This window comes from Pimephales promelas, chromosome 8, assembly GCF_988280905.1.
Source record: "Pimephales promelas chromosome 8, fPimPro1.hap1.1, whole genome shotgun sequence".
Lineage (NCBI taxonomy): Eukaryota > Metazoa > Chordata > Actinopteri > Cypriniformes > Leuciscidae > Pimephales > Pimephales promelas.
In genome coordinates this window covers 29046115-29067360 of record NC_142776.1, presented here as the reverse complement: position 1 = coordinate 29067360, position 21246 = coordinate 29046115, and the positions used below count along the sequence as shown (strand labels likewise).

At 38.0% G+C, this 21246-nt stretch overlaps 1 protein-coding gene across 1 annotated transcript in view; it reads left to right on the top strand.

Moving 5' to 3' along the window:
* The window catches only part of col7a1 (collagen, type VII, alpha 1), a 62575-nt gene that overhangs the window by 11948 nt on the left and 29381 nt on the right, over nt 1–21246 (top strand). The window contains exons 9-55 of the mRNA XM_089134294.1: nt 689–808; nt 1876–2031; nt 2673–2792; nt 3005–3154; nt 3756–3872; nt 4374–4520; nt 4932–5057; nt 5209–5355; nt 6115–6234; nt 6356–6622; nt 6709–6852; nt 8087–8212; nt 8460–8606; nt 8812–8937; nt 9022–9168; nt 9254–9373; nt 9481–9630; nt 11483–11619; nt 11800–11926; nt 12246–12389; nt 12509–12684; nt 12884–12913; nt 13062–13088; nt 13209–13253; nt 13391–13492; nt 13591–13653; nt 13876–13911; nt 13996–14049; nt 14128–14199; nt 14320–14433; nt 15355–15381; nt 16014–16067; nt 16215–16286; nt 16423–16482; nt 16550–16585; nt 16695–16739; nt 16943–16978; nt 17085–17129; nt 17222–17257; nt 17351–17386; nt 17486–17521; nt 17742–17813; nt 19141–19200; nt 20302–20337; nt 20440–20520; nt 21018–21053; nt 21147–21191. Coding sequence (XP_088990420.1) covers nt 689–808; nt 1876–2031; nt 2673–2792; nt 3005–3154; nt 3756–3872; nt 4374–4520; nt 4932–5057; nt 5209–5355; nt 6115–6234; nt 6356–6622; nt 6709–6852; nt 8087–8212; nt 8460–8606; nt 8812–8937; nt 9022–9168; nt 9254–9373; nt 9481–9630; nt 11483–11619; nt 11800–11926; nt 12246–12389; nt 12509–12684; nt 12884–12913; nt 13062–13088; nt 13209–13253; nt 13391–13492; nt 13591–13653; nt 13876–13911; nt 13996–14049; nt 14128–14199; nt 14320–14433; nt 15355–15381; nt 16014–16067; nt 16215–16286; nt 16423–16482; nt 16550–16585; nt 16695–16739; nt 16943–16978; nt 17085–17129; nt 17222–17257; nt 17351–17386; nt 17486–17521; nt 17742–17813; nt 19141–19200; nt 20302–20337; nt 20440–20520; nt 21018–21053; nt 21147–21191 — 4370 coding nt within the window. The remainder of the gene's footprint in view (nt 1–688; nt 809–1875; nt 2032–2672; nt 2793–3004; nt 3155–3755; nt 3873–4373; nt 4521–4931; nt 5058–5208; nt 5356–6114; nt 6235–6355; nt 6623–6708; nt 6853–8086; nt 8213–8459; nt 8607–8811; nt 8938–9021; nt 9169–9253; nt 9374–9480; nt 9631–11482; nt 11620–11799; nt 11927–12245; nt 12390–12508; nt 12685–12883; nt 12914–13061; nt 13089–13208; nt 13254–13390; nt 13493–13590; nt 13654–13875; nt 13912–13995; nt 14050–14127; nt 14200–14319; nt 14434–15354; nt 15382–16013; nt 16068–16214; nt 16287–16422; nt 16483–16549; nt 16586–16694; nt 16740–16942; nt 16979–17084; nt 17130–17221; nt 17258–17350; nt 17387–17485; nt 17522–17741; nt 17814–19140; nt 19201–20301; nt 20338–20439; nt 20521–21017; nt 21054–21146; nt 21192–21246) is intronic.

Below are 21246 nucleotides of genomic sequence, written 5' to 3'. Positions count from 1 at the left end.
GAATATTTAATTCAGCTTAAAGGGATACTTCACCTCTGGAAAGATGAATGTGTATTTAAAATGGGTCATTTATGTAGATGTGGATGAAAGACAACAACTCCCAGAATGCACTTGCTTCGCTGCCCTAGGAGGCCATGCCTACCGGTAACAGAGCGCAGTAGTTAAACAAGTCTAGGCCACTATTGAGTCTCCGTGATGAGTCTGCCCGAAAATGTGTTTCGAGATCGCCCAAAATGTCCGGGATTCGGGTTTTGCCTTCTACAGTCGCCATTCATCATGTTTACTGTGGTGAGTGAGGGCCGTGGGAGAACGACGCGAGGCCGGTGGCGTGATTACAGATGAGAGACACCTGTGAGACGCACCGGTCTCGTATCTTTCACAGAGGAGCGGGAATTTTCTTAGCAATGTTAAAACGCACATCAACCGATCACTTGTTCAGCGTGCATGTAAGCACTACATTCAGATTCAGCCCCTACTACTGACTGTAGTCTTACCCTCTGGCCAAAAATCCTCCGATGACTCAAAATGACGATTTTTGCGTCATCAGAGGATTTTTTCCAGACACAAAAATACATAAATCTCTCGTCTCAGGGGATATGAGGGTGGAAAGCATGGTAATTCGAAAATACTACAGGTTTTCTACTCCGAAAACAACTCTCATTCTCTCTTACCCCAAACTGCCCTCTAGAGCCTCTCCTGGGTCTGACTACACTGCGACTGGTCCAGGCCGGGTTTTTTACTCTGGGTTTGGGCTGGGACGCTCCAGCTGACCAAGTACAGGGCTACAGAATCACTTATAGACCTACAGGTGAGAGAGACACACAACTACATGCATACTAATTCACAATTCTATTACATTTCTCAATAATTATTTTACTCTTTGAATAGTGAAAATTGTAGTGTGAGTCAGTGAAAGATATTGTGAAGGATGAATATAGAAACAGATAGAGATGAAAAGGATAACTGAGACAAGCAGCACTGTAATATAATCTATTACAGTGCCGCTAGTTTTATTGCTAGTTTATTTCTATTGTTATTGTCTATAGAAGATGGTGTTTTTCTGTGGTTTTCCATAGTGTTGTTATGTGGTTGCTAAGCTGAAAGTCGTACATCAGATCATTCATAGAAGTAATAGCAGATATATGTATGTATATTATATGATGTTTAGATATTCTTGTTTGTAGCACAAAGATTACACACCAAATGTAAAACTTAGGGTGAGGAAGTTAAAAAAAAAACTATTTCTAAGTGTGAGCAATAGTAATAGTGGTTAGCTCAGTGGCAAGCACCACTAGCTAATGATATTAGCAGTTTAATAAAAAGAAGATGGGGAGGTGGAAGAGTGTGTTTTTGTTTCCCAAAGGCATTTTTATCAATTGCAGGAGTGCCAGTTTGCTTTACATGGTTGGTATCCAGGTGTGAGCTGGCAGAGAACAGATCTTGTCAGATTAGGTGTGGCCCTATGTTTAATCAGGTTAGTTTTTGAAGCTAGAGGAAGATGTTTCAACCTGCCTGTCTCAGCCTAATGTTGCTTGAAAATGAATAGACTGAAACTGTGATTTAAACTTATACTGTGTCATTAACTGACTCATGTATTGAATATAAGCTGCTTTTGGTTGGCCGGCTAGTATGGGTTGCTATGAGCTGCTACCACTGTACCAAACTTCAAAAATTTTCCAAGTCCCACCAAAAGAGGTATAGAGAGTCTGGAGATCCAACAAAATGAGTAAAATATGAGAAAAAAAATAATTTGTGGCTTATGAAAAGCTATAAAAACCTTGAACAAAGAACTAACTGTGAGGTATGCAGATAAAGAGATTTTTCTTGTGCATGGTGTAAATCATCATTTGTTTTTTCTGATTGATTGGTTAACAGGCCAGACTGGTGCACAGCTGAAGGAACAATCTGTTGGAGCGGACTTTACTTCTCTGACTTTGCTTGATCTTAAGCCTGACACAGAATACGTGATCAACTTGTACCCTCTAATTCCCCGCAACAGTGCCTCACCAGCTACCCTGACTGCCCGTACATGTGAGTCCTCATACGTTACTGTTCAAAAGTTAGGGGTCAGTTTTTTTTTTGTTTTTTTTTTATTGCAATTTTAGGCATTACAGGGCTTTTTCAAGACATTTAAATAAGAAAAAAACAACAACAAAAAACAAACAAAAAACAAAAACAAAGGGAAGAACACATAAATCAAATCTGCAAGCAAAACATGAAACCTCCATCTGAATGGGGTCAATACTTTTTTTCAGCTAAGACACATTAAATTGATCCAGTTAATGAAAATATTGTGGCAGTAAAGACATGTATAATGTTATAAAAGATTTCTATTTCAAATAAATGCAGTTTTTATGAACTTACTATTCTTCGAAGAATCCTGAAAAAAGGTTTCCACAAAAATATAATGCTTTTTCAATGGATATAAAAAAAAAGATTCTGGAGCACCAAATCAGCATACTGTATGCATGAACTGTGTTTACTGTGTTATTTACTTTGTTTTTACTGTGTTATTGTGTTATTGATCAAATAAATGTAACCTTGGCAAGCATAAAAGATTCCAAACATTTGAATGGAAGTGTAGGGTACATGACGAAGACATTTTGTCTTCTCCTGCATCTCAGAAGTGTACATGCTAATATATAAAGCTCTTTCTGTGTTCATGTTTGCAGTGCGTTTAGATGGAGTGCAGCAGCTCTCCGTTGAGACCATCTCAAGTAACAGTGTTCGAGTCCGCTGGACAGGCGTGACAGGGGCCAGAGGATATAGAGTCGTTTGGGGCCCTTTCACAGGTCAACATCCAAATCTCAGCTGAGTTTTTGAAGAGGCTATTTTTAATTAAATGTTTTCTGCAAGGTGATAAAGTAATGCATCATCAAGTGAGGATGTCTATGAGTGTTGTGATGAGATGTGATTTCATAATCCCTTAGAAGCTTATTTACTTTTTTCAGATTCCTGTTTTCTGCTAAGAGTCTTTTTGCCTGTGTTTTTTTATTTTTTTCAGGAAGTGATGTGGAGACTGTAGAGCTGCGAGGTGATAGTGAATCTCACACTCTGGGGAATCTGACACCAGACACAGAGTACATCGTTACAGTCATCGCCCTTTACAACGGAGAAGCTGAAGGACCTGCAGCCACTGCACGTTTTAAAATAGGTACACAAACACACATGCGGACACATCAACATTTAATGGTACGTCGGAGTGGTGGATAACATTTTTAGGGATGCACTGGTTTGGAAATGATTCCTGCAAAAGTAAATGAAAAACTAAATGAAACTAAACTAAATGAAATATGTGCATGTATTCTTCTCTTTCAGATTTCAGTAGTAGAACTTTAATTTGTACAGTTGTGTACTTAGTAGACTTGTGTACAAATGGTCTTGAGTTAAGAATAGCTTAGAGGGAAAATTTAAGGCAGCATAACAGGAAACCAGATGTGCGGCGGCACTTTTTCCGTCTTGCGCACAGTTATCACACACAGACGGTGAGATGGTTGCTTTTAATTTTGCTATTGACTCACTGTCTGCAAGATCAGAACATAAGAACTGTTTTTTTCTTATGACTCACATATTGAACAGCAATTGAACACGTGAGGGTGTTTGTATATGCATGTACATGTTATAACGAGAGACAAAGAGAAAGAAGGGACTAACTGTCTATAAATAAAACAGAAAGATGGAAGCCATTGTTTTAATATTTTATGGGTCAGGAGGGGAGATAAAGCTAAAAGATGTTTAATGCATTTGGCTTTTAGAGCGCTCCGAGCAACAAGTCCTGAGAGCAACGACAACCGGACCCACCAGCATCAGATTAAGCTGGAACCTCATACAGGCCGCCAGAGGCTACCGACTGGAATGGAAAGCCGGAGAGAGTAAGAAATTCTTCAGTAAAACACAAACACACACACACACACAAAAAATGGATTTTACTAAAATTATCAGTATATTTTCCAATACAAAAATTCAATAATTTTCAGTCGTAACAAATTACTTAACAAATTACTTAATAACTTGTCGTAAAAAATATCCAAATGCATTATGGGATGTGGGATTTTATTGTAATTTACTTTAAATGGATTTTCTCTCAGCTAGTGCAATTGTGTTACACAACACAAATGATTGAACTCTATTACATAGAAAGATACACCTTGAAATCTTTACTATATATGGCAGTGTTGTAGGGAAATAATATTTTATGAACAGTTAAGGGGTTGTTTGCAATGCAGTTGTATCTGATATGAACAATCTGCCTACAAAACATAATTTTACATAAATAATAAACTGAAAAATACCATTTGAACATTAAGTGACTACAGAAACAACAAACTTTAATGATTTTTTTTGTGATCTTTCTGTAATCCTGCTGACCACAGGAGGCAGAGTTCAGAAGCAAGATTTCCCACAAAGCACCACCAACTATGAGCTCAGAAATCTGCAGCCGAGCACCGAGTACATCATAACTCTGTTTACACTCTACGATGGGCGAGAGGAAGCCACTTTCTTTTCAACCAAATCAACAGGTCAGAAAATCATTTGATGGAAACCAATATGATATTGTTTAATGTTCACTATTGTACTTATTGTAGAGACCACTAGTGAAAAATATTTTCTAATATTACACAGATTTTTCTTTTCATTAGTTTTCATTTAATTGTATCTCAATGTTTTATGAAATTGACAATTTACCATTTTGTAATAATTTCAAAGCAGAATTCATTCTGTATAAGTTTGTGTCAACCTGATGATCATGTTATCCAGCATGGTTTGAAAATGAACCGGATGACCTATAAATAGTACAGACTAGTTAAATATTTATGTTTCCTTTTGAGTTTATTAAACAGTTTGGTGCTTATTTGTTTAGGATATGACTGTGTTTTTGTTTGTCCCTCCATGCCTTTCATGTAATATGTTGACTCGTGAGTTGTCTTTAGTAGAGCAGTCAGTCGGTCGTGTCACAAACCTGAGGGTGGTGGATTCCATTGGAAACATTATACGAATAGGATGGACAGGAGTCGCTGGGGCAACGCAGTACAACATCATCATACTTAATACGGAATGTGAGAATATTATTCCCTTTTGATACAAATACAGTACGCCAGTATAACATTTAAATGTTACTTTGTAATACAGTATATCATTAAGGAGGTTTTCCTTCATTAGACCTGCCACTACATTCCCTGTTTCAATGGGTTTACTCATATTTTACAGCAAACACAGAGGTGAACAGAAGACTTCCTGGGAATCAGTCCACTTTTGACCTACGGGACCTCATTGACGGTGTGCGCTACGCTGTCAGTGTGATGGCACTAGTCGGATCCAATGAAGGGGAACCAGCAACAGTGTACATTAAAACAGGTTTGAGCATGCATATTTTTTTTCTGATGTACCAGTGACATTGTTTTTACTCTGTTGACTCTCAAAAGAGTTTGATAATTGTGAGTGTATATATACAGGGGTTGGACAATGAAACTGAAACACTGGCCAATGTTGGAGGTTTCACATCTATATGCCTGGCGGCCAATCTTCAGAGTGAAGCACGGGTGGATCAGTGATGGTTTGAGCTCCAATATTATGACAATCCTGATTGTAATTGATGGACACGACACTGCCGAGGACTACCAAACCCTTCTGGAGGATCATGAGCACCTGATGCTCAAACCGTGTATCAGCATGATCATGCACCAACACACACAGCAAGACTTGTGACAGAAGGGTTTGATGAAGATGAAAGTGACGTTGAACATCTCCCATGGTCTGACAGTCACCAGATCTGAATATTATTGAGGTGTTTTGGAGGAGCGAGTCCACCAGCATCATATAGTGACCTGGACACTGTTCTGGAAGAGGAACGGCTCATAATCCCTCTGGTCACTGTAAAGGACTTCTATCTGTCAATTGGTGCTGTATTTGGATGCAAAATGAGACCCTCACCATTCTAACAAATTATTGTGTAGTAAAACCAGGTGTTTCAGTTTTTTTGTCCAACCCCTGTATCTGGTTCATAAATCTGGGCTATGAAAAATGTATAGTAGATACTACTGAAGACACCGTGGATGCATTATTAATGTGCGATCATTTGATCTGAAAATAACCAGTGGTAACTATATTTTCAAGAACCCCCACTGAGGGTGACCAACTTGCGGGTAGTTGGTAGCAACAGTCGACGAGTCAGGATTGCATGGAGTGGTGTTACTGGGGCGACAGGTTACCGGGTTACCTGGAGACAAAGCAATAGTAAGATCTGTTTTTGCAAACACTAAGGTTTCCTTTTTTAAATTTATATATATATATATATATATATATAATTTATGTTGGATTTAATCAGTCAGCTGCTCTCTCTCTCTCTCTGTCTCAGCTCCAGAGGAATTCCGTGTCTTAGGTGGCGATATCACTACCTACACTATAGATGGGCTGCAGCCAGATGATTCTGTTGTTGTGGGTGTTGCTCCAGTGATTGATGGGAAAACTGGAGAAGTGATTTCTGTGTCTTCTAGAACCAGTGGTTCTACTGGAATAGTCACAGGGCTACGAGTCGTTGAAGCAACATCCACAAGGATACTAATAACCTGGACTCCGGTGAATAGAGCAACAGGCTATAAAATCACCTGGCGGCGTAGTGATGGTACGCACAGCATTCTTTCAAATTAGTGCCCTAAATTGATGCTAAGATGGAAGTGGAATTATTTTCTTTTGCTTTTTATATTGTAGGAGTGGAAGACTCTGAGAATGTGCGCGCTGATGTGGCTTCCTATGCCATTGATAGACTCCAGGAAGCTGCATCCTACCAAGTATTAGTCTCCGCCCTTTTTAACTCACGAGAAGGACCTGCTGCCACTGTGACTGCAAGGACAGGTAAAACTCCTCAGATGTTCATTCATTTAGACACAACCATAAGCAAGCATTCTAGATTTGTTCACGTGATTATACATGTCTTTTTGTTTTCAGAAATATTAAATTAACCATACACGTGAAAATTTGCAATTTTGCAATTTAACAATAAAATTAAAATGGGCAATTCTTATTTTTTGTGGAGGATTGAAGAGTGTGTTATAAATGATTTATCCATGCATATCATTAAAAAATCATGTTCCCATGTAATCTTTAATGAAAAATATTATCCTCCCCTTCCCCTCACAATGACTTCTCTGATGATAATGCACACCGGCATGAGGGCTGGACAATAATCTCTCTCCTTCACCATCCTTCCACTCGCACGAAATGGCAGTAGTTAGCAAACGACAACAATCCTACAGTCTAATCAATTTCCAGTGGACAAAATCAAGTCCCGTCCTACATTTATTTTTTGTTTGAAAAGCCATTACACTCATATGTGTGTATGTATATATATATATACGTATATATATATATATATATATATATATGCAATCTGGGAAAACCCACACCACATGGTGAAATTTGACATATTACAGGTTTTGAGACCCTATTAAAGCTGGGTTCAAGCCCTTTCCAAGTCTGTTTTTATTTCTTTTATCATTTGTCTGTAACAAAAGTTGTGTTTATCTGAAGTTTTAACGGAAACTGAATTTTGAGAAAAAACGGTTTAATTAAAACGACTGACACTCTTTATTTATTGCCTTTTTTCATATCACATAGTAATCATCATAGATTACTGTAGGTATCTCTTGAAAGCTTCCAAACTCAAAATTCATCCTGTGAAAACTGTCTTTGTAGTGTTAAAAGGAGAGCTAAACGGGAGATATTGTTTTTTGCCACTCTGCCCTGCCGTGCGTGTTCTTAAAGAGAAACACAGTCTTTTTTAGCTGGCCATTATAAATCGCTATTTTTCTGCACTAAACTAGTGAATTTTCCCAAGATATATTCAGAGATGATAAACAAGATGTTATAGAATAATAATTTAATAAAAACCCAATTTTGACAAAAAACTGACATTCAATCTATATTTAGACCTTACTGAAAACGTACCAGCGCGACATCTGACGGGTTTTCCCAGATCACATCACATATATATGTCACAATAGGGAAGAAAAGACCATTTCAGAGATTTCAGCCATAAGAAAGGTTAATATCGGTCTAATTTTCAACTGTGCCTATTCTATTTTTTCAGATCAGACCATAGTGGGTCGCGTCACCAATTTACAGGTGCTGGAGGCCCAAGGGGAGGTTGTTCGAGTCAGCTGGGTTGGAGTTCAAAATGCGACATCATACAGAATTCTCTGGAAGAGGACAGATGGTGAGATCTTACAGTAAAGTAAATGCTCACATAGTCATTTCCTATAGGAAAGGATCTTTGGTATCTCAGTTTTCTCCTAGACTGCAGTGATATCAATTTACTTACATTACTTTTTTTTTTTTATTAAAAATTTTATCAAAATGCAAAAAGGTTTTGGTGTTGGTTTGTAACCTCCAGGCGTTATAGCTCATAAAATTTATAGAATATGGACTAAGATAGAAAAATAAAATTGTGAGTGTGATTACAGGTGAAGAGGAGCAGAGTCAGCTGGTTGGTGGGAACGTGACATCAGTGGACCTGAGGCAATTGGATGAAGGAGCACAGTACGAGGTTAAGGTTTTGGCTCTAGTCCGGAACAGAGAGGGCCCACCTGTCTCTGTCAGAGTCACCACGGGTGAGTGCTGTTTGTTTGTTTCCCTGTTTTTCGAGTCATATTTACTTATGTATGTTTTTCGAGAAGTTCATAACCGTGTTCACATACTTTTCTATTCAGCAGAATAAATATATTCCCATAGTGTCCCCTAAAGATTGGCTACAGATCAGGTTTAAGAGAGATGTATCTTTTTGAAAATGCTTTGAATTTACTGTTTGTTGTCTAGGGGGACAGAGGGTGACAAGAGTAGAGGGTTTGCGTGTTTTGGATTCGACCCCAGGGGGGCTCCGTATAACCTGGAGAGCAGTGAGTGGAGCCAGCTCATATCAAATCTATTGGAGGTCTTCACAAGGTAGTTATAAAAGCACACATGTACCCACATACACATACCAGACACAACTAAGTAATGTTTATGTAATGTTTCTATTATGACTAGGTGAGCCTGAATCAAGTCGTCTGATTAGTGGTGATGCAACTTCGTATACCCTTGATGGACTGCGTCCTGGTCTAAGCTACACTATAAGGTTGTCTGCTGTGGTGAACAGTGAAGAGACTGAAGCTACCTCTATCAGAGCAACCACTGGTACACACGACACAATCTATCTCACATTTTATCTCTCTGTCTTTTTCCAGCCTCTTTCATTCATTATTTGTGTCTCTTTTTTTAGATGCCCTACCACCCGTGACTGGTTTGAGTGTGACAGACAGTACTGAGAATTCAGTCCTTTTAGGCTGGTCACCAGTAATTGGAGCTACAGGCTATATTTTACGCTGGACAGAGGAAGAGGGTGAGCCTTCCAAAAGTTCAGGAATTGATAGTGTGTGATTTATTACGGATCAAAAACACAATTAGAGTTGCATTCACTTTTTAGTGTATTATATACTCTCTCTTTAGACACAGGAACGGGTCAGTCTGAAACGCTGCCCGGAACAGCCACCTCGTACCGTGTGATCGGTCTACGACTGGGCCGTCTTTACCGTTTCACTGTGCAACCCACCTTCCAAAACCAGGTTGGACCTGAGACCACCGTGGAGGAACGAACAGGTTATATACAGTTTCTGTCTCTTTCACTCCTGATATAGACAGTATAGACAAATTCAAATAGTTTAATTAATTAACTGATTGTTATGTTTGAAAGCATAAAACACACCCAAGGATTTCAGATGCATTGTTACGCATATTAATAATTTTTTTTGTAACTAAGGCTGTCAACGTTAACCTGTTAACGCATGCGATTCATCCCTTTAAAATAGTTAACGCAAGCTTAATAAAAGTTAAAAATTGATAGCTTTCAATTACACTGTTATGTTGATTGGCTATAATCAGTGTTGGGGAAGTTACTTTTAAAAAGTAGTGTAACACATTACTTCCTAAAAAATAAGTAATCCGTTACTTTACTTAGTTACCCCATATGGAAAGTAACTTACGTTACTCGTTACTTTTACATTACTTTTATGTTGCTTGACTTTGGGCAGAACCCAATATCTGTTCCTAAATGTGTAGGCCTACATAAAGTTATACTATGCATAAAGCAATAAATGCATAATGCATTTATCAAAATTTGTAATATTTATGAAGAAATGCCCATTAATTGTTAGGCATATACATGGGCGGCGCTAGGGAGGGGCTAGGAAGAAAGCCCCCAAGAAAGACCAAAGCTCCCTGTTAGCACCCCCAAAAATAATTTCTGGAAGCAATTATATTCAGGATGTATTCTTTTGAAGTTCTGAACCGCATGGTGAAGAAAAAAAAAACTTATCTTGTTATTTCAACATAATAGGGGTACATTCTAATCTGCATTAAGCCAAGTTAAGCATTCTTATAATGTTTTCTATGGGTGGAAAATGCTTAACGTGTAATTATTAAACATGCTCATGTTCATATTCTGGGCTCGTCTGATTTTTTTGCACATAGTATAGCCTACTTTTATTATGATTTTAGAATCATAATGAATAATAAATTGCAATTACTTTTTAACACGTTACACACAACACTGGCTATAATTAATGTTTAAATTTGGAGGGGAAATCATTTTTATCTAGACATACAGTATACACAAATAGCTAACCTTCATTCATAAAAAGATTCCATTAAACAAGTATTTAAAATATACTGTCTTTATGTTGTTTTTACATTCATTTGGAGATTAACTGTGAAATTATTACATAATAAAATATATAAACTAAATATAAACCTATAAAAACTTAAGTGTTGTTAATTGTGATTCATCGCGATTAAGCACATAAAAATGTGTGATTAATCGAGCAAATTTTCTTAATCGATTGACAGCACTAAATAAAAGATACTATATTATTGGTATTTTAACAAATGTAAGTACTTATTTCAGTATTTATATGCATTTGTGTTCAGTATGAGCAATTTACCATGATTTTTTACTTTAAAATAATTAATAATTATGTTTATAGAAAATACAGGTCTGACTCTTTCAGTAAACCTTTGTGGGTTTATTTTATACAGTACTTTCTTGACTTTGAAGTTGAGGCAAATTATAGCTTGCATATCTAACATAATATAATAATATGCAATTATACTAGACATAGGGAGATTTTTCGCTCACTACAGTACATGTTCTCATTACTAGCAATTTTTTAAAAGTTACAGAGACCGACAGATCGTCATAGTGCTTGATGTCATGTTGTACACACTATCAATGTGCATTGAATGTCATCATTTATATAGAAAACTGCCTTAGAATAGGTTTATTTTTACAAGCCAAGATTTCATGGCTGTGTTGCTGTGTAACAAATGTTTCTAGTTGTTCTGCAAACAGCAGTGATAATTAAATGAACTACATGAATTGCAAAATTGTTTTACTATTTGTATTGGTCTTCAGCTGTATTCCTAGCTTAATATGTCCAATACCCCCATGTTTTAGTGTGTGTTGGAGGCCGTTTGGATGTGGTCTTCCTTGTTCCTGCGTCTCGTGATCGCTCTGGCCTGGGAGCACGTGTGTTGCCTCTGTTGGCTAGTTCTGCTAGATCCTTCACCTCCATCGGTCCCAGAGACTCTCAGGTGCATTTCTTTCTAGCTTTTTACACTAGGTACTATGTACTATAATATATACAGTAGTCATGGTGGTGTTAAGTTAATATATATATATATATATATTGCAAGTACCCTCTTCTGACAGAGTGGATTAGGCATTGAGCAAGCCAGTGTTAATGAAGTTCTTGTAATACCTGTTTGCTCCAGATGGGGGTGGTGATGTACAGTGAAGATTCAAAAGTGCGCTTCCTCCTCAATCGTCATAGCAACAGTGAGACCCTTCTGCGGGATATTTTGTCCATCCCATTCAATGACAGACCAGGAAATAATATAGGTTAGTTTGTATGTTTAATTTTTTATTAATGTTTTTAAACTTTGTGGCTATCCTGTTTTGATGTTGGTGTACCATGTGTAAGTATGTGCACATCCAGGTCATGTTGAATATGTATATCATCCCCCCCACAAATACATTTTTTCCTCAGTAATGAGAGCATTGGAGGTGGCTTTAACTGTGACAAAACATAACACCAAAGTTTAATTATTTAATTTGTTAAAAAAAGAAATCTGATTGTGAGGTACATCAGAATCTAAATTATATATGGTATCATTATGTTGAATGTGAGTGTACTGATATTTTTTTAATTTATGTGCAGGCCGGGCAATGACATACGCGCGTCAGTTTTTGCTAAGCACTCCAGCAGGTCGAAGGTCTGGCGTTCCTGGGGTGGTTGTTATTATCGCTGACGAGAAGTCAACCGATGATCTTAGCAAACCTGCTGCCACTGTTAGAGCTGATGGTAAGCCATACAAAATCAATCCCAATATATTAAGTTTACACACACATACCAAACCATCCTGGCTGCTCTGTCCCATGTCCATATGAGTGAGTTAGCGCTGTAATAACTCTGTTCCTTAGGTGTGACGGTGTTGGCGGTAGGAATTGGACGTGCAGACCCTACAGAGCTTCGTTTGGCAGTGACTGATGGCAGCACTCAGAATCTGATCTTTGCTCAAGACACAAATCAACTCTATGGTCTCCACCCCGACCTGGCAGACCTCCTCTGTGGCCTTGCACGGGGGACCGGTGTCACGGTCAGATACAATCCATCCGTCTAAGCTGTCATTAATGTCGTATCATCATTTTTTTTATTATGACGCTTGCTTGGCTTGTCAAGCCTGCAAGAGTCATGACACAGCAGAAGGTTTCAAACCTCTTTGATAGCGTCTATTGATGAGAAAAGAAGACCTGGTATGAAAAAAAAACTCACTTTGATTTGTTGTCTCCTTTTAGACAGGGCCTTGTACTGTAGAGTGCCCCAGAGTAAGTGTGTATTTAAAATACACAAACACCCAAACATAATTACACATAAAAGCTGCATATACACTTATGCAAGTTTTGTTTTTTTTACATTAGCACATCTACATGCAATTTGTACCACAAAAGATGTTTACTTATGTCTTTGTTTCAGGGTGCTAAAGGGGAACAAGGTCAGAAGGTAATAATTATTGTGGTGTCTTTCTTTTTGTTTTTTTAATAACTTCAAGTTGACTTGTTGGCCTTTTATATTTTCTGTAGTTTTCTTGTGAATACATTGTTTCTTTTTGTGTGTATATAGGGTGAAAGAGGCAGAGATGGGGTAGATGGAAGGAAAGGCGAGCCTGTAAGTTCATCTACACGTACATTTAGCTTTGTTTGTTCATCTACCCAATGGGATTCTTAATTCTCGCTTAGAACCAATGTGTTTCTACATGCTTGAGTTAATATTTGTCTAATTCTGTACGTTTGTTTTTTAATTAGGGTCGTGATGGTTTACCGGGTCGTGAGGGCCCCAGAGGACCAGAGGGGCCACCAGGTCAACCAGGCAGTGGTCTGGGAGTGAGAGGAGAGAAAGGCGAGAGAGTAAGTGGCACTTAATAATGCATACACACACATGCTCACAGATCCTACATGTTGATATAATCTCACCTTCTCTATTTGTTTGTGTCCATCTTTTTTAGGGTTTTCCAGGATTGGACGGCAGTCCAGGTGTTCCAGGTCGTTCTGGTGCAGTTGGACTACCAGTAAGAATGAAACATTAATAATGTAATTCAGTTGTGCTGTATTTGTGGATATATGAACCTCTAAATGCATAACATGAATGGTAATGATCAGGCCTAGATGCATAATAAAACCTCTTAATCTCTTAATTACTTAAATCCCCTTTAAAACAGTGCCACTTAAAATATTAAATCTAAACAAATTCTCACTAACTGATTGATAACTGATGAAATTCTGTTTTTTAGGGCAGTCAGGGATTACCAGGTGTTAGAGGAGACCCTGTGAGTACTCATTAACAAACTACATATTTAGACAAAAAACATACATTTACTCTTACAAAATGTATGATCTGTTTTGTTTTACAGGGAGAACCAGGTCTTGTGGGGCCTCTGGGATTGAAGGGAGAGAAAGGTGAAAGGGTAAGAGTGATATTAAAATTAATCTCTCACTGCTCTACTCTACCCCTTTATTTAGCAATTTTTTACTATTTGCTACAGGGGGAATCTGGATCTGCTGTTGGAGGAGGTTTACCAGGCCGTAAAGGAGAGCCAGGAATCCCAGGGATCTCTGTAAGAAACACAAGAAAATCACTCTCACCTGCACATTGACAGAAAAGCAGCATGTATGAACACTCAAGTAAACGACAGGGTTATTACATTACCCGGTCTGTGTGTCTCTGTACTTTTTAGGGCACTCCTGGTCGCCCAGGTGTGGATGGGGCAAAAGGAGAGGCAGGTCCACGAGGTCTGCCTGGACAGGATGGTCGCCCTGGGTTGTCAGGCTCTCCAGGGCTTTCTATTAAGGTTAGATTTTTTTGCTTTTTCTGTTTAAGGTTTCTCTCAATATGGCTCCTCTCCATATAACATATGCTGTTAATGAAGGCTTGATGGATGAATTCACAGCTCAATTGGACTCTTGTTGTGCCCAAAGTGATAATACCTGTTTTTACCAGTTTTATAGGCGTCACCATTTCTTTGGAAACTGTCGCTATAGTTGCTCATAAGAGAATATGGGTTTGGCTCCTGTTGCATGTTCATACAGATAGTATTTTAGACACTACTGTAAGTTGCTATGTAAACCATAGCTGTCAACCCATCCATTTTTTCTGGGTTTTCACGTATTTTAGCTCCTTTTCGCTAAAAATTTTTCGCCGCCGCATGCACTGTTACAAAAAAAAGCTGTGCACACAGCCAAGCGAAATAAGGGCTTGCCAGTCCTGGACACACAACGCGTCATTTTTGACGCGCTCATGCGGACGAGTCGAGTATAAAGGCTTTACTCCGCGTCAGCGTGCGCTCTGATCGGTAAAGGTGCACAGACCTCTCCCGAATCATCTCCAGCACTCAGCCTCCGAAGCACTACTAACTTCGCCTCTGTTTCCCTTATAAGCTGATATTAGTATTTAAACATTCTCCATGACACACATCTCTTTCTCTCTCACACATATGCAGGCTAGTTATAAACTCTTTTAGTGATTAGTACTTTATTTTTAAAGTTTGTGGGTAAGAATCGTGTAAAAAAAAATCCCTTATTTTGGGGATGGATTCTGGGAAATCTCCCTTATTTTCAATGTTCAATGTTGACAGCTATGATGTAAACTGGACATTTTGAGACTTTCACCAGTAATTAAATGTAATTCATTGTTTTCACTGTTTGAAGTTTCAGAATGCCTTCAGCTAATCATGTACCTGTCTGATTTTGTGTTTCATTTCGTTTTCCTGCAGGGTGACAAAGGCAGCCCTGGTGACAGGGTAAGTCGATATAAATTGTTATGATGAAATTTCTTCTCAAAAAAAGATGAGAAGACAATTGACAGTATAACAACAGTACAGAACAAATATTATGAAATAAGACATATTTTTCTAGAGTTACACTGTCCAAAAGCGACAAAGCATGTTTAGGCTGATTTAATAATGTAAATGTTAAATAATATTTTTTGACAATTCATTTATATGTTACCACATGAAGCATATTTTTAGTCTATTTTTTAGTGTATGTTAAACATACAGAAATATTTTTGAGAAATATTTATCGCATGTTTTACTTTTACATATATTAGGAACATGGTATTGCCCTTAAAACGCAATCTATGTAAACATCAGATGGAAAAAGAATTTACATTAGTTAAATGTAACTAACATTGCATTTCTAGTGAATTTGAAAGAAATAATAATTATTTATTTTTCGTTGTGGAGAAGCAGGCACACTTGCAGAAAGTGTCCCAAGTTGTTTAAGGATTCGACAAGGATAAAGTAATCTAATCACTGTGAGAACTCTCTGATGGCATACTACCATCTGTAATGACAAATAGGCACAATTTTTGAAATTGTGAATGAAATTTAGAAACTTCTAAATGTTTTGATCTGTTTATTCTGTTTAATAGGGTCCTCCCGGAGTGGGCAGTGGGGTTGCTGCTAAAGGAGATGCCGGTGAACCCGTGAGTTTTCAATATTCTTGACAAAGTGGCAGTGTAAATGGATTTTGACATGTGTATGTGTGCCTACTGCTGTAAATTGGTTGTGTGTTCTACATTGTGTGTTTTTGAGTTTTTATTGTATGCACTGAATGGTATTTTTGTTTTTAGGGAAGTACTGGACCGCCTGGTCCACAGGGCCCACGAGGACTGACTGGACAAAAAGGAGCTAAAGGAGAAACTGTATGTATTTGTCTGACGTATTTTTTTAACTTTGTTTGTAAGCAATGTTACTTGTGTGGGATTTTGTTAAATGTCTGCTTTTCTTGTCTATGGATGTGTTTCCTTAACCTGGCCTGTGTGTGTGATGGTGTTGCAGGGAGAGAGTACTGAGGGTAAACCAGGACCCCAAGGAAACACCGGAGACCCTGGCGATCGGGTATGCAAATCTTTCATAAATATGTTTCATACTCACTCTAACATTCATTCTTATTCTTTTATTCCAGGGTCCCCGGGGACCTCCGGGTGAAATCGGAAGTAAGGTAAAGAAACAAATTCAGTCCATGACTTTATTGTGACTTGTCATCAAACTTTCTGAATGCATAATTTATGAATCAGTTGATGAATTTTTGATTTTTATTGTTCCTTCAGGGTGACCGAGGACAGACTGGAGCTCCTGGTTTAGATGGAGCCAAGGTGAGTATGTGTCTACACATGATCTGAAACATCTCTCTATCGATGTATCCAGATTTGTACCTTATTCGTTTTGCTCTTTAGTGTTCTTCAGGCTTGTTTTGAATGTTATGTGTGCTAAGTCATTTATTTCACCTTTAACAAAGACAGTAAGTTAGTGTGTTTTAATTTTGAATTATTCTTTGTATAATTTTGATGTTTTTTAGGGTGACCGAGGACTTTCAGGTCCAGCAGGAGAAAAGGTGTGCCCTTAAGCTACATAAGATAGATAAAGATAAAGCAGATATATATATACATGTATTTTTTATAAGAGAGCTGTGGGTAATACTGTACTTGTTTGCATGTTAGGGAGATAAAGGTTTACCAGGCCCCGCTGGACCTCAAGGACTGAGGGTGAGTGGCTGCACAAACCATGATAAGTCGCAAACCATGTGAAAATGCATGAGTGTACATGCATGTTGTAAATTATTTATACGTGCCCTCAGGGTTTGCCAGGGAGCAATGGCCTTCCTGGAGAGAAGGTAAGTAAAGATGTCAGCTCAACAAACAGCATTAATCTTGCATATAAATATATATAAGTATATATGAATTTATGTGTCTCTGTTTCCTCTAAGGGCACAGAGGGTGCAAAAGGGGAACCCGGAAGCAGTGTAAGATCAGACTTTTCATGTTTTATATGGTATTTGAAAGTTTAATGCATTTGCAATTGTCCTCTTGATGGTGACATTCTTCACTGTGGCTTTTTTTAGCAGGGTCCAGGTTCATTTGGGAGAAAAGGAGAGCGGGTATGACTTTTGAGAACAATGCAGAGACTTTGTCTGTGTCAGATAACAGTATTTCCATTGTATTCTTTTTTTTTTTTGTATAGTATTCTTTTTTTTGTATAGTCTTTTTATATTGACATTTAGATAGTACAAACCCAGCAAAATCTGCTTAAAAAAATGTAATGCCAAAGTTCCATTCAAACCTTCAACCATTTTAACTCTCTTTTATTTCTTCTTTTAGGGTGAAAGGGGCTTTGCAGGTCCTGATGGTGTTAAAGGTGATAAAGGAGATGCAGGACTAAAAGGGGAAAGGGTGAGTTTTGTGAATGAATGAAGGCGTTCATCTGGGATACTGCCTGGTCTTAATAGATAGTGAGGACATTTTAAAATTGATATTACACTTATAGATGTGGTCAGAATTATTGCCACCTTTGACAAATATGATCAAAGATGGCTGTAAAAATAAATCTGCATTGTTTATCCTTTTGATCTTTCATTAAAAAAAAATAGCAAAAATCTAACCTTTCATTGAAGTAAAGAATTGAAAGTGGAGGTAAATCGTATTATGAAATGTTTTTTTCCAAAACATGTTGGCCACAATTATTAGCACCCCTAGATTTTTTTATGAGTAATATATCTCTGAAGTATATTCCCATTAATATTTAATTTTTTACAGCACCAGGGTGACTAGCAACATGAAATTGAAATTTCACAGGAGATTAAATATGAGGAAACACAAACGCCAAATTCCCTTAATCATCCATCACAATGAGTAAAACCAAATAATATAGTTCTGACTCTCCAAGGATCACAGATGGAGAATTGCAGAGAATAGTTGAGTTTTAGGGTCAGAAAGCTGGGACGGGATTCTGTGGTCAGTTTCCTGTTCTGGTGAGAGTATGCTGTGTGCGAAATGGCTGTCGCTTCTCGTTGTTTTGTTATTCGTTTGTTTGTTACGTTTAATCTTTTACTGCTAAATGTCATCATGTTGTTTGCTTCTGGGCGACACAGCTGGAACGGATCATCTGAGTCTGGATATTTTCTCGGGACATTAAAACTGGATAAATAATCTGGATGAACTGTCACTGGGAAAGAGATGGTTTATCCAGTTGCTGTTGCTCACACAAAACGAGACATGAACACGCAGCTAATGAAAACACTCATAAGCCATGTGTTCACACAAAACATAACAACATGAAAGGACACAGCTTGTGTTAATCATAACACAGCACAAGACACGAAAGCACATGAAACAAGGCACATAGACAAGACAAAACAGGAGTGTGAGGGCTCTGTCACAAAACCTAGAAATAGACTAGACAGAAGTGACAGAACCCTGAAGGGTTCTCCAAACTCATCAGGCATTATAGGAGAAAACTCAGAGCTGTTATCTGGACAAAAGGAGGTTGCAACAAGTATTTAAAGGGTTAGTTCACCCAAAAATGAAAATTGTGTCATTAATTAAATCTAACTAACCACAACCATATGTTGACATTGAGTTTGTTTATGGTGATCACACAGACTTGTGAAATAAAAGCTCTTATTATTCTTATTATTCAGAAATGGATTCATAAGATTCATTTCAAGGTGCAACTGAAATTGTGGAACTGCATTATGAACCTTTCTAATCTGTCCCACAGGGTGCCCCTGGAGCAGGAGAGCCCGGCCAACCCGGACCTAAAGGGGACCAGGGCGATCGGGTAAGTTTGTCTTCATGACTTTCACTGTGAGGAAATGTTCACCGGTTTATAAACTTGTGACAACACCGGTATTACCTATAACACCTGGGGTGGTTTGTTGGGGGATTGCTTTTGAATGCGTGCTCACTTTTCACATTCACTTATAAATTTTAGATCATGCCTACTCTCTGTATATAGGCCTATCATTTGCGGCTCTCAAGAAACCGCTGTCAGTATGCGGGGTATCAAAATCGCTTTTGAATGCATGCTTGCTTTTTACTTCGCTTTCAAAATTCATGATCACATGTATTCAGTATATGTTGCACACCAAATCCTTTGCCACCTTCTTGTCAGTCATCTCTCCTCACGTGATAAGTGAAATCTGACTCCTGCTGCACTGTGCTGCAACTCTGCAGCTCGTACTGTATGGAGCAGACCAGATGCTTTCAGTTTGTAATTGTAGTGTCCGCTGTCCAACTGAACTAAATGTTTTTATTTCTATAAAAATGGAAAACGACAGTGTGGGCAGTGCCGTAATGGGCAAGTAATGTAATCTGTGTATGACTGAACACCGTGTAACACCAGTATCACTGACTACTGCAGCAAGCCTACACTAGATTTGCATTTGGAAATACCAGAGCATGGAAGGCAGTAAAAGTATAGCAGCAAAGCTTTGGTTTCGGGGCTTTTGTTCTGTGGAAATGAAATGCCGAATCAGCTGCTGTAGTAGTAGTCATAACATTCAACATATTCCTAGTCTAGTTATCTAATAAACCCCATTATATGTTACAAGAATTGTTGGGTACTTGAAGAATTGCTTTTGTTCCTTTTGTCTTTTATGTATGAGAATCAACACAAAGTGACTCCATATTTGCAGTGGAAGAAGACTAATCACATTTCATTATGCAAATAAATGCATGAAAAAAAAAACACAACTTAGAATTGCATAATATAATTGTGAATGTCGAACTGTATAGTTCTGTAACTATATTGGAATAATACAGTATAAAGTTTAAAGAAACCAGAAATAGATAGTACATCAACATCTCCCTCATCCTAACAATAAGAAAGAAACACTGAATTGAACTGAATTCTTCAATAGCTGTTTGTTTGTTTATTCAGGGTCTCGCTGGATTGTCTGGAAAACCCGGTGCGAAGGTAAAGTGGGCCCTTAAACTGTCTCTCTCATTCCAGTGACTCCGCATTAGCCTGAATAAGTTGTCATACACTGCTCACACTCTTTTCTCTGTGTGACTCTAGGGCAGTCAAGGTGACTCAGGGGAGAGAGGGGAGGCGGGCAATCCTGGTTCGCAGGGCCCCATGGGCCCCAGAGGGAAAGATGTGAGAGTCTACACACTTGATGATTCTACACATACATGAACACAGGCCTAAATGCTGCTTCTAACAACTTCATCTGCAAATAATAGGCATCAACCAACATCTTTTTTTTTTTTTGGGGGGGGGGGGGAGGGGTTAAGTGTGTCTGTCATATTAGGTCTTTCTGAAAGTTATTACTTTTATTATCTCTCTCTACTTTATCAGCTCTGTGACTATTCTGTTTTTTTTTTACATTTAACTCTTTCTTGTTTTTCTTTTAACATCTTTCTCTCTCAGAGAAGTAACAAGTAGTCAAGGTAATAGACATCTTCAGATGCTACTCTGCACTCAATTAAAGATACTGTATGTGCACCTGTATCCTCAGAAATATGGAATTGTATCGTTATTTATGAAAGTGTAATTATTTTTAGAGTATAATGTGGTTAACTGTTCTTGTAACCGTGTGCATGCATAAGATTTCATCATTTCATGAAGTCTAATCTCTTGTCTTTTTTATATAGGGACTAAAAGGAGACAAAGGAGAAGATGGTATTTCAGTATGTTTAATTTTTTCCCTATTTCTTTTTTCTTTTTGTGTGTATGCTTGTGTTTATTTTATGTAATGTTTCTCTGCTTCTCTTGTCTTTCAGGGAGAATCAGGGTTGCCAGGTAAACCAGGGGAGAGAGGTCTAAGAGTGAGTATGCAGATTTGTTATGTGATGCAATAAATCATTGTAACTTGTATTCCAG